This window comes from Stegostoma tigrinum, chromosome 12, assembly GCF_030684315.1.
Source record: "Stegostoma tigrinum isolate sSteTig4 chromosome 12, sSteTig4.hap1, whole genome shotgun sequence".
NCBI classification, from domain to species: domain Eukaryota; kingdom Metazoa; phylum Chordata; class Chondrichthyes; order Orectolobiformes; family Stegostomatidae; genus Stegostoma; species Stegostoma tigrinum.
This window is the reverse complement of record NC_081365.1, coordinates 27603120-27615811: the sequence shown is the minus strand read 5'-3', so window position 1 is coordinate 27615811 and position 12692 is coordinate 27603120. Positions and strand designations below refer to the sequence as shown.

General features: G+C 39.7%; 1 protein-coding gene across 1 annotated transcript in view; it reads left to right on the top strand.

Annotated features, from left to right (window-relative positions):
- LOC125457195 (T-box transcription factor TBX19-like) overlaps nt 1-12692 on the top strand; it is a 37585-nt gene that overhangs the window by 21848 nt on the left and 3045 nt on the right. The window contains exons 4-7 of the mRNA XM_048541094.1: nt 526-587; nt 2471-2532; nt 3505-3690; nt 10919-11051. Of these exons, the coding sequence (XP_048397051.1) occupies nt 526-587; nt 2471-2532; nt 3505-3690; nt 10919-11051 (443 nt within the window). The remainder of the gene's footprint in view (nt 1-525; nt 588-2470; nt 2533-3504; nt 3691-10918; nt 11052-12692) is intronic.

Here is a 12692-nt window from a genome sequence, read left to right as displayed (position 1 = left end):
GATTTTCTCGAGTTTCATTTAGAAAATCTGGAAAATGGCATGTTTTCTGTATGCTCTGCCTCTTTCTTTTCAGCACTGACGGCATTAGTTTTGGACTGGACTCTGGATACAAATTAATTTTTCTGGCCTTACTACCTCTGGAAGAGAGCTTGATCGCAGAGTGAAGCTGTAGACAAAAGCAACAATGGACAGCAAATCAAGGGAATTGAGTAAACTTTGTTGGCCTCCCAATTCCGTCAATAAATCAATGAATTCAAGGGGGTTTAAGAGTAAGAGTGCTTGTGTGAAATAGTTGTTAGAAGGTGACTGTTTATGAATATTACATAAACTGGGAGGCAGGGGACTGTACACAAATGAAAACCTTCTCACTTTGCAAATGTTCAGATGCGTATTGGTTGTAAAGAGGGGGAAAATAGATAGTCTGCATCTTAGTTAGGTGCCTTAAGCTATCTTTTTGAGACTTTTTTTATAATTAGCTATCTACAGAGCAGCTTGCATTTTGGGTTTTATGTGTTTTGTCTTAAGGTTACAGCTCTGAAGATCAAGAACAATCCTTTTGCAAAAGCGTTCCTGGATGCCAAAGAAAGGTTTGTCAACATTTTGCAGTAAAAACATGTAAAGACACTTTTTACGGATTTGTTGTTACTTGGTATTTCTTTGTCTTTCTAATAATGCATTTAAAATAATTTTAGAATGTATTTTGTTGTGTATTGCACACAGTAATAATATGTAGGAAGCCACCATTATGTTAACTTTATTTACATTCCCTAATTGACAGGCAGCATAAGAAAATACTTGCTGATTATGAGGTACTGCAGGTTGCAGTTTGTGTTTACTGGTGACAGGCCAACAGATTATAGGATGTCACAGAAATAAAACAACGAGCAACACTGTAGTAAGATAACAAAGTGTGGAGCTGGATGAACACAGCAGGCCAAGCAGCATCTCAGGAGCACAAAAGCTGACATTTTGGGCATAGATCCTTCATCAGAGAGGGGGATGGGAGAGGGAACTGGAATAAATAGGGAGAGAGGAGGAGGCGGACCGAAGATGGATAGAGGAGAGGATAGGTGGAAAGGAGAGTATAGGTGGGGAGGTGGGGTGGTCAGTCTGGGGAGGACAGACAGGTCGAGGAGGCGGGATGAGGTTGGTAGGTGGGAAATGGAGGTGTGGCTTGAGGTGAGAGGAGGGGATAGGTGAGAGGACGAACAGGTTAGGGAGGCGGGGACGAGCTGAGCTGGTTTTGGGATGCAGTGGGGGAGGGGGAGATTTTGAAGCTTGTGAAGTCCACATTGATACCATTGGGCTGCAGGTTTCAGTTTGTCCCCTCCCCCCCCCACTGCATCACAAAACCAGCCCAGCTCATCCCCACCTCCCTATCCTGTTCTTCCTCTCACCTATCCCCTCCTCCCACCTCAAGCCGCACCTCCATTTCCTACCTACTAACCTCATCCCGCCTCCTTGACCTGTCCGTCCTCCCCAGACTGACCTATCACCTCCCCACCTATTCTCTCTCCACCTATCTTCTCCTCTATCCATCTTCGGTCCGCCTCCCCCTCTCTCCCTATTTATTCCAGAACCCTCACCCCATCCCCCTCTCTGATGAAGGGTCTAGGCCCGAAACGGCAGCTTTTGTGCTCCTAAGATGCTGCTTGGCCTGTTGTGTTCATCCAGCTCCACACTTTGTTATCTTGGATTCTCCAGCATCTGCAATTCCCATTATCTCTGGACAGGTATGTTAGCCTTGGTCTATAATTATACATTCTGGTTTAAGGAAGGGTGGAAATTCCCAAAGGAATTAGCATCTTGCAATTTGATCCGTACAAAATTTGTAACAATGCTCAAAACTGTGTTTGGCAAATAAGAGATAAATAACAGCCTTTCACTACAAAGGTGTATATTTATTATTTTCTTACAATTCCTAATCCCCAATGTGAGTATTGAATTGCCTTCTTGAACCACTGCAGTCCATATTGATGTAGATACACCCACAGTGCTGGTTGGAGGGTAATTCCAGGATTTTGGCTCAGTGACAATGAAGAAATGCAGTACAGTTACAAGTCAGTCTGCTGCATGGTTTGAATGGGAACTTGCAGCTGATTGTCCTCCCATGCATCTCTGCCACTGACCTTCTGGACGGTCACTGGTCAATAGATAATAATGCGTATTATGTTTTTTTTAATAGAATTTTATGACCAATATGGAGACCAATCTACATATTTAGGAAAAAGGGCATCCAGTGTGACACCAAGAATACCTGTTTATATTGGTAATCTGCTCCATAGCAGAAAGTGAAGCTTGAATAGATGCTTTTCAGTGGCTCAGGGAAATGCACTTGCCAAGAAGAGGTCCTCTCTTTTGGGATTTAGAAAGGCAGGATTTATATATTTTTAAATTGAATGACGGAACATTTAAGCAACAAAGATGTTCCAAGATCTATAATTTCATATCTTTATTTGAACTCTTACAGAGCCAGTTATAAGGATTGCACAGATGATCTTTCTGAAAATCAGCACATAAGTTACCCTCATAGTAAGTGCAGTACTAAACTTTCAATGCAGGCATGCTAGTATGTAAAATTTTGGTGTGATAATGGTCATTGAGTTTTGTAACAAGATTAGATCATTGGAGCTATGAGGGTGATAGTTTTATGTTAATCTCAATGAATGTGGGAGGAAGTGTTGTTAAGTAAATTTGGAATTATTCAAATGAAAAGCCTATGCATCTTTCATATTTGCACCACTATTAGTGGTGATTTTGCTTTTTTTATTTCTAAAAACAAACTGTTACTTATTGTGCCCTGGTAATATTTGGAAATCTGAATCTTGTTTTATTAATTTGCCAAAATCTTACACTTAGCAAGAAACAGACTCAACATCTATACCACTTTCATTCAATTTTTTATGTTCTCAATATCACATGGAAATGTACTGCACAACGTGGATACTACATCTCATTATTTCATACATTTGAAATAATTCGTAATTTTATGGATGAAGCTATGTTTTACATTGCATAATTCCACTTTTTTATAAAACATATATCCAAATTGAATAGTGCTTTTCCATCTTTTTTTCAAATTGAGTACTTGGGGACAGAGCACAATTTTGAGATCATTGCCTGAGCTGTGGCAGTTTCTTTGATAAGTCACTGTAAGTACCTATCCTCCTCATTGATATTGCAACTGCTTTGCAATTAGAAGATTCTAAGTGGGAAATTCTCATTTTCACAACCTTTTTTGTCTCTTTTCCAAATTACTTTACTTTCAAATGCTGAAATCATCAACCTTCTTATCCTAAAGCACATTTTATTGCACATTAAATATTAAAGTTTAAGACAGACTTAAATACCAATACCTTAGAATTTAAGAAGTTGCTTTTGGATTAGCTATTACAAATAGACAGTATACTGCAGACAGTATAGCTGATGTAAAATAATTAAGAACATTGCTACTGAAATGTTATGTTCACTGATTTTACTGGAACTATTTTTTCTTCTTTTCAGTAAGCAGCTGGTTGATTCCCAATGCTGAGGCCATTTGTACACCAACAAATCCAAGCTATCAATATTGTGCTGCTTTACCACTGCCTGGTGCCCATGGGTACCGTAGCTGTGAACGCTATCCCTCAAGGCGTAGGCACCTTGCCAGTCCATATCCAACATCCTACATTCATAGAAATTACTCAACAGGTAAGATCAAACCTACTAGTTAAACCATCAGTTGATTGGTTACACTGAGTAATTAATAATGATAATTCACAGTTTGAAAATGCTTTTACAAAATTAATGAAGCATACAATCTGCAATGGATTTAAACTCATTAATGGGTTAATTATTTCAGATGGATTATTGATTTTTGTTATAGGATCAACAATAGGCCATAGACCTCCTTGAGGCCAGACCACCATTCAATGAGATCATGGCTGATCTGTAGCCTAACTCTAAATACCTGCCTTTGCCTCATATCCCTTAATATCTTTGCTTGATAAAAAAAATCTATCTCTGATTTAAAATTAACAACTGACCCAGCATCCACTACCATTTGTGAAAGAAAGTTCTAAACACCTATCGTACTTTATGTTATAGAAGTGTTTCCCAATGTCTCTCCTGAATAGTCTGGCCCTAATACTTTGACTCTAATTGGATCATGCTTAACCATCTAAATTCAAGAGAAAACAGATCTAAATTTATAATCTCTTCTCATAGCTTAATCCCTGAAGTCCAGGTATCATTCTTATAAATCTACATTGTACTCCCTCCAAGGCCAGTATATGCTTCCTAACGTACAGTACCCAGAATTGCTCATAGTACTCTAAGTGGGCTCTAATCAGGCTTTTGAATAACTGCAACATAACTTCTGCATCCTTGTAGTCCAATCCTCTAGATATAAAGGCCAGCATTCAATTAGCTTTCTTGTTAATTCCTACACCTGTTAGTGACGTAAAGATGTATGCACCTAAACTCCAAACTCTCTTCGGACACCCTCTGTTTTTAACTTCATACCATCAAGAAAGTAGCCTGATCTATCCATTTTAGTTCCAAATAGATAACCTCACACACTTGCTTATATTTGAACTCCAACTGCCACAGTTTTGACCATTCACTTAGTCTATTGATATACCTTTGCAATCATCCACGTTGTCTACAATGTCACGTATCTTTGTCATCAGCAAATTTGGACTTTTCATTGCTATTTCCCAAGTTGTTAATGAATACTGAGTATAATTGAAGTCCTAACACAGGATGATGATCCCTGTGGGACACCATAGGTCACATCCTGCCAATTTGAGTACCTACCCATTTCCCTATTTTCTGTTGCCTGTCACTCAACCAATTTCCCAGCCAGGTCAGAAATTTTCCCTCAGTTCTTGGGCTTCTACCTTTGTTAACAGCCTGTCATGTGGGACTTTATCAGATGCCTTCTGGAAGTGCATATAGACAACTTCCATAGATGTTTCCCCCAATGACCTTAGTCACCTTTTCAAAAGATTCAATGAGGTCCATTGGGCACAACCTACCCGTCTCAATTCCATGCTGTTTCTCCTTGATGAGCTGAAAATTTCAAGGTGTTCAAATACCTCATCCTTGATTATACACTGTAAAAATTATCCCACTACAGACGTTAGGCTAACTGCTCTGTAATTGCCTGGTTCTCTTCTTTTGCACGTCTTAAAATACAGAGTGACAAGTGCAAATTTCCAACCTAGGAACATGACTCGTGTATCTCAGGAGCTCTGAAAGATTATAGTTAGTGTATCTACAATGTGCTCCCTTTACACCTTCGAATAAAAACCATCAGGCCCCTCTTAGTTCCATTAATTTCCTCATTACCAATGTTTTACCTCTGTTACATTTATTCAGTCCCTGATCCTGATCCACTGTTAGTTTCCTCAGCACTTCCAGTAAGCTACCGTACTTTACTCCTGTAAATACTGTGGAAAAGTAATTATTTAACATGTCTGCCATTACTCCATAGTCATTGACAATATCGCCACTTTCAGTCTTTAGTGGACCAACATTGCTCCTGTCAGCCTGTTTTCCCTTAATGTAAGATAATAAAATGTGAGGCTGGATGAACACAGCAGGCCCAGCAGCATCTCAGGAGCACAAAAGCTGACGTTTCGGGCCTAGACCCTTCATCAGTCTCTGATGAAGGGTCTAGGCCCGAAACGTCAGCTTTTGTGCTCCTGAGATGCTGCTGGGCCAGCGTGTTCATCCAGTCTCACATTTTATTATCTTGGATTCTCCAGCATCTGCAGTTCCCATTATCACTTCCCTTAATGTAACATTTTTCTTCTTCATTTTGATGTCTATGACAAGTTTTCTCTTATCACCCCTTTTTAAGCAGCTCTGATAAGCTGCTTTGAGGCCCATTGCTGAACTTTGTATCTTTCCTGTGCAGCAGTGCCTGTGTTTTCTTCTGCATTTCTTTTAGTTTTATGCTGTCCATTATTTTTTTAGTTGTCCATGACTGTTAATTTCTGTGAAGTGGAACTTTTCCTTCTCAGGGGTATAAACTGGTTTTGTATTGTGTTAAACATTCTCCACTGTTCATCGATTAGTTTACTCGTTAGTAGATTTTCCCAATTTCCTGAGCACAATTTCTGCCTCATATCCATGATCTTCTGTCACCAAATATTAGAAGGATAAGAGGATAAAATCACTGAGTTTTGATTTGTTGAAAGTTCCTTTCAATGATCTTATGTTACTTTTGAATGTTTCTTGTGTTTGCTTTCAAATCTATTTTTGAAGACAGTTCTTATTTTCAGTTGGAGTACATTATGTAGCTTTCGTTAAAATTCATGGATGAAAGAATTTCATATTTTAAAGTGTTAAATTCCCTTAAAATGAGAATGCAGGATGGCAACAGATAATGGGAACTGCAGATGCTGGAGAATCTGAGATAACAAAGAGGGGCCCGAAATGTTAGCTTTTGTCCTCCTAAGATGCTGCTTGGCCTGCTGTGTTCATCCTGCCACATCCAGTTATAAACAGAGATGGATAACAACAGGAAACTACACAAATATCCCTTTCCTCAACGTTTGAGGTGCTCAGCAAATCTGTGCCGAGGTTAAGGCTGAAACATTCGCAATAACCTTTGCTCAGAAGTGCTGAATAGATGACCCATCTTTGTCTCCTCCAAAGATCCCTAGCATCACAGTTTTCAGCCAATTTTATTCACTCCGCATGATATGAAGAAACAGCCGTGCACACTGAATACTGAAAATGCTATGTACCCTGACGACATTCCAGCAACAGTCCTAAAGATTTGTGCTCCTGAACTTGCCGCAATTCTAGCCAAGTATTTCCAGTATAGCTCAAACACTGGCATCTAACTGACAATGTGAAAAATTGGCCAAATTACTTCTGTAATCAAAAAGGACATTTTCAGCAAATTATTGCCCCATCAGTCTATCTTGATCATTGGTAAAGTGATGAAAGGTGTCATCAACTGTGCTATCAAGCAGCACTTGCTCAGCGTCACCCAGCTTGGGTTCCACCAAGGCCACACAACTCCTGACCTTCTTACAATCTTGGTTCACATATGGACAAAAGAACCAAATTGCAGAGGGCAGATGAAAGTGCCAGCCTTGGACATCAAGGCCATATTTTACCAAGTCCAGCATCAAGGAGTCCGAGAAAATTAGAGTCAATGGGGATCAGGAAGGAAACTCTTGACTGGTTGATGTCATATCAAAAACAAAGGAAGGTGGTAATAGTTATTGAGGGACAATCAACTCACCACTCGGCCAAACATCTTCGTTAGTTTCATGAATGACCATTCCTCTATCATAAGGTCAAAAGTGGGGTTGTTTGCTGACAATTAGTGTTCAAAAACATTTATGACTCCTCAAATACTAAAGCAATCCATGTCCAAATTCAGCAACACCTGGGCAATATCCAGGTTTAGATTGACAACTGACAAGTAACATTCACAATATGGCGGCACGGTGGCACAGTGGTTAGCACTGCTCCCTGACAGTACCAGGGACCCAGGTTTGATCCTGGCCTTGGGTGTCTGTCTGTGTGGAGTTTGCACATTGTCCCAGTGTCTGCGTGGGTTTCGTCTGGGTGCTCCGGTTTCCTCCCACAGTCCACAGATTTGCAGGATAGGTGGGTTGGCCATGCTAAATTGCCTGTGTTGATCATGATCTGTAGCTAAGGTGGGTTATAGGGGGAATGGGTCTGGGTGGGATGCACTGAGGTTCGGTGTGGACTTGTTGGGCTGAAGGGCCTGTTTCCACACTGTAGGGTTTCTAAGAATTCTAAAAAACATACAAATAGCAGACAATGATCATGACCAATAAGGGACAATCTAATGATCCAGCTTTGACGTTCAATAGCGCTACCATCACGGAAGCTCCAATACCAACATCTTCAGGGTTACCATTAAAGAAAAACTCAACTGGACTCGCCATAAAAATATTGTGGCTACACGAACAGGTCAGAGAATGTAAACCAAAGGAATTCTTCACCTAGAAACTCACCTGTGTCTCTACAAAACCTTACTACAATCTTTTAAGCCATAAATCTGGAGTGTGATGGAATACTCCCCACTTGTCTGGATGACTGCAGCTTCAATATCACTCAAGAAGCTTGACACCTTTAGGACAAAGCAAGTTACTTGAGTGGTACCACATCTTAAAAACATTCACTCCTTCACCACTGAAGCTCAGTAGCAGCAGTGTGTACTCTCTACAGGATGTAGAAATTCACCAATCTCCTTAGACAGCACCTTCAAAACCTACAACCACGAGAATGGCAGCAGACACATGGGGACAACATCATCTGCAAGTTTCCTTCCAAGCCACTCACTATCTTGACTTTGGAAAATATATTGTTGTTTCTTCAGTGTCACTGGTTCAAAATCTAGGAACACTCTCCCTAATAGCACTATGGACTCCATTTATTGCACGTAGATGCATCAGTTCAAGAAGGCAGTTCACCAGTCTTACATGTAGCTGGGGACAGGCATAAGTGCTGAATAAGCTAGCAATGCCCTCATCTCAACAATGGCTGAAAGAAGCATGCAAAATGCTCAGTTGAGAAACATTGCATTTTCTCTAAAGTACAAATTGACAAGTTTGTAGATACTTTATGAATAAAGTATACTTTGCAAAAATAAACAAAAGAGGGGAGGGTCTAGAGATGAAAAGCAATGAAGTTGTCATTCTGTTATTTTATCAAAAATAGAATGGATATTTACAAGATAACAAAGTGTGGAGCTGGATGAACACAGCAGGCCAAACAGCATTTTAGGAGCACAAAAGCTGATGTTTCAGGCCTTGACCCTTCATCAGAGAGAGGGATGGGGAGAGGATTCTGAAATAAATAGGGAGAGACGGGGAGGCGGACCAAAGATGGATAGAGGAGAGAGATTCCCTGAGGTTGGTCCAGAGGGAGGAGGGTAACTTCTTCAGGTTAGCCACCCTGGAAGAGGCTTCACAGTGAAGTTAAAATTATGATCAGAGATGATGGGAACTGTAGATGCTGGAGAATCCAAGATATCAAAGTGTGGAACTGGATGAACGCAGCAGGCCTCCAGAAGTTACCTTCCTCCCTCTGGACCAACCTCAGGGAATCTCTCTCCTCTATCCATCTTTGGTCCGCCTCCCCGTCTCTCCCTATTTATTTCAGAATCCTCTCCCCATCCCTCTTTTCTGATGAAGGGTCTAGGCCCAAAACAACAACTATTGTGCTCCTAAGATGCTGCTTGGCCTGCTGTGTTCATCCAGCTCCACACTTTTTTATCTTGGATTCTCCAGCATCTGCAGATCCCATCATCTCTGGATATTTACAGACAGAATTTAAACTGGGAAAACCAAAATTATTTAGACCCGGTTCTATGGGCAACTTTAATTGGCTTCAGGGAATTTTTCTTAAAAAGATGACATAAATAAGGCTTTAGTTAATGCATCTAATTAAAATAAAGATCTTGCAGGTGTTTACTGTTTAAGGTATTTCTTAATAATGCTTTCTTATAAAGAAGAATTTAATGAAAATAAATGATGCATTCTTATTTTTGCACAGTTCTTAAAATAGAGACCTTATCTAAAAGTTTTGCCACATTTTCATTGTAGCCAAATCGCTGATTCAGTTTTTAAAGAAACTGCTGCCTTCTGCTTCCATCCCTAATCTTCCATACATTACCTCTCTTTACTTCTCTCTGTCCCACTTGCTGACTGCCCTACTCCCTTACAGCCCCTTGCAATTTCTCTTGTTTCTTACTCTTTCCCAATCTCTCCCAGTCTCTCTTCCAAGCCCAGAGATTCAAGAAAGGCATTGGCAGTGTAGGAGGGTGAGGGCGAGATATTGGCAAGTGGGAGGACTGGGGAGCAGGAGAGGTGACATAAGACCAGAAGATATAGGAGCAGTATTAGGCCATTTGGCCTGTTGAGTCTGCTCCACCATTTGATTATAGCTGGTATGTTTCTCGACCCCATTCTCCTGCCTTCTCTCCATTTCCTTGGATCCACTTAGTAATCAACTACCTACCTATATCAGTCTTAACTATAAACAATGACTTGACCTCCACAGCCATCTATGACAATGAGTTCCACAGGTTTACCACCTTCTAGAGAAGAAATTTCTTGTCATCTCAATTTTAAAGGATTGTTCCTTCAATCTGAGGCTATGCTTCAAGTTCTAGTCTCTTCTACTAGTGGAACCATCTTTTCCACGTCCACTCTATCCAGGCCTCTTAGTATTTTCCAAGTTTCAATGAGATTCCCACCTCATCCTTCTAAACTCTGTCAAATACAGACCTAGTGTCTTGATAAGCCCTTTACCCCTGGGATCATTCTTGTAAATCTCCTCTGGATTCTCTCCAAGGCCAGCAAATCCTTCCTAAGATCTGGTGTTTAAAACTGACCAGAGTCTTATACTGAGCAGTACGTCCCCGCTGTTGCGTTCTAGCCCTCTTGAAGTGAATGCTGACATTTCATTAATCTGTGTAATGGCTAACTGAACCTGCATGTTAGTCAAGCTTGAAGGGCTGAGGAGGGAGGAGGAGAACAAGAGAAACAGCATACTAGAAATTTGAGTGAGGCAGTGACCATGGGGTAAGTTGACAGAGTTAGAAGTGCAAGTTATTGAGAATTGATAAGCAAACAGTTAACTTCAAGGCAGTTAACTTCGACATAACTTTTCCTTTAATAAAGAGAAATTTGTTTTCATTTAGCATACTTTTGTTTCATAACAATTTTGGAATGTAAAATAAGGCACATTTGTACTGTATTCTGAAGCAAATCTTGTGAAAGCCTGTTGAGAGTTCACAAGTCCATGGCCCTGATCTCTAAACTGAGTAGTGAATCTGAATGGCCACTGTTAGTATCTGAATGGGAAGGAAAATGGGTGTTTTTTTTAATTTCAAACATATTCTGTTTGATTTACTCATCAGTTTTATGGTTTTACCAAGTGTCTATTTCAGAAAACTCCAGCAACAGTCTTCAGGCTTTACCTGCGCATGACAACTGGTCAACATTGCCACCTCCACCATATGCCAACATGTTACCAGTGACTCATACAGCTGGAACTGGATCCAATGCCAGGTGAGCCGCCCAGGTCGTATGCATAGGCAGGATTGTTTCAAGGTTTACATTATTGTGGGTGGAAGAGACTTCTAAACAGGTCATCAAACTTTTAAAATTACCATTGTTAATACCACTTTATTTTGGAAATTCACTTGATACGCAAAGTATTTAGCTTGTTGCATCTTTTGTTTCATTTGAATAAAGTTAAAAAGAATTGTAATTAAGTCAAGGAGAAATCTGTCAACAAATTATTCAATTGAATTGAACCTTTTAAGTGTGGTACAAGGATACCCTTCAGAGTGGCAGAAACACACTGATAAATTGATGAAGGTACAGAACCCATAATCATGAGCAGCTCAGGATACTGGAGAATCGAGATACTATGCAGAGTGGAGCTGGAAGCCAGGATTTAAAGAGAGGTGAGAAAGAAAATTACTGGTGATGGGAGAGGGAAATGCTCTTTTTGACTACCCCTCCTCAATGCTCCACTAACAATCTCCAGGAACAACTTGTTTCTCCATATCAGAGCAGATTCCTTTAACATATATTTGTCAGGTTGCCTAATATTTTAGTATCATTCATGGACCACAGTCAATCCAAATAATAACACAATGTAAGAGTTTGATGTCCATAATTAAAGGAGGTTCATGTCTGAATTATTACTTTGGTGGGCTACCTAAGTAGATGGCTAATAGGAATAAGATGTTTAAATACAATGTCCTAGATTTTCAATGCAGCAATTTGTTCCTGCTAAATGAAATCAAAGCCATAATCTGTCACTAATGTCATGTGATGCTTAAAAATTTTGATCTCTTGACACAAATTTGATTTTTTTTTCTAATTTGGATGTCAGTTCCTGCACCATTAAGAAAAAGTGCAGGATACAACTTCTAGAGACTGTTATCAAATTTTGTTTTCAAGCCCTTCTCAATGGTTTGCCACCAATAAACATATGGTGTATCAAATCTGATTCTGAGGTCAGTAACGAATGAACAGTGCTCTCTGTCCATTGCACATGTAGTTACCCTCAGACTTCCACTGGGAGTTTGCATTGGAACATGCTGCTGCGAGAAATTTAAAACTGATTACTCGACCAGGGACTGGGGCATCTGTGAACAGAGAAAGCAATGGTGTATCTCCTTAACCACGGTGAATAAGAAAAAGATTTTTAAAGCCAACTTTTTTTTTAATCAGCAAGCATTAAATTCATAAGGAATGAGACTCATGCTTGAAAAGTCAATGTTCAAAGTTTGTTTTGCAGTGGTCAAGATTCAACACTTTGTTTAAATATTACATTTGAATATACAATGTCCAATACTTTTGGTGAGCAAGTACACTAACGTCATCCTATTCTTCATATTTGAATTCTAAATCTCTCTCTAAAATACTGGTATGGCAAAGCTTCTGGAGGACAAGGGCAACTTAAACAGAAACTTTGAATTTGATTGTTTATTTTTCAGTGGGTGGATGCTGCTATTTGCAGTCTGATTTACTCTTTTGTAATAGTGAGTACTCATAATCTAATCAATATTTATACAGTAAAATCTAGAGTGTAAACACTTGGCAATTAATTCTGAGGAATTAATCATTTCATTTCAATATCTAAAATTAACTGAAGGATTCACTGAAATCAGTGTTTCCAATATTCACTACATTGTA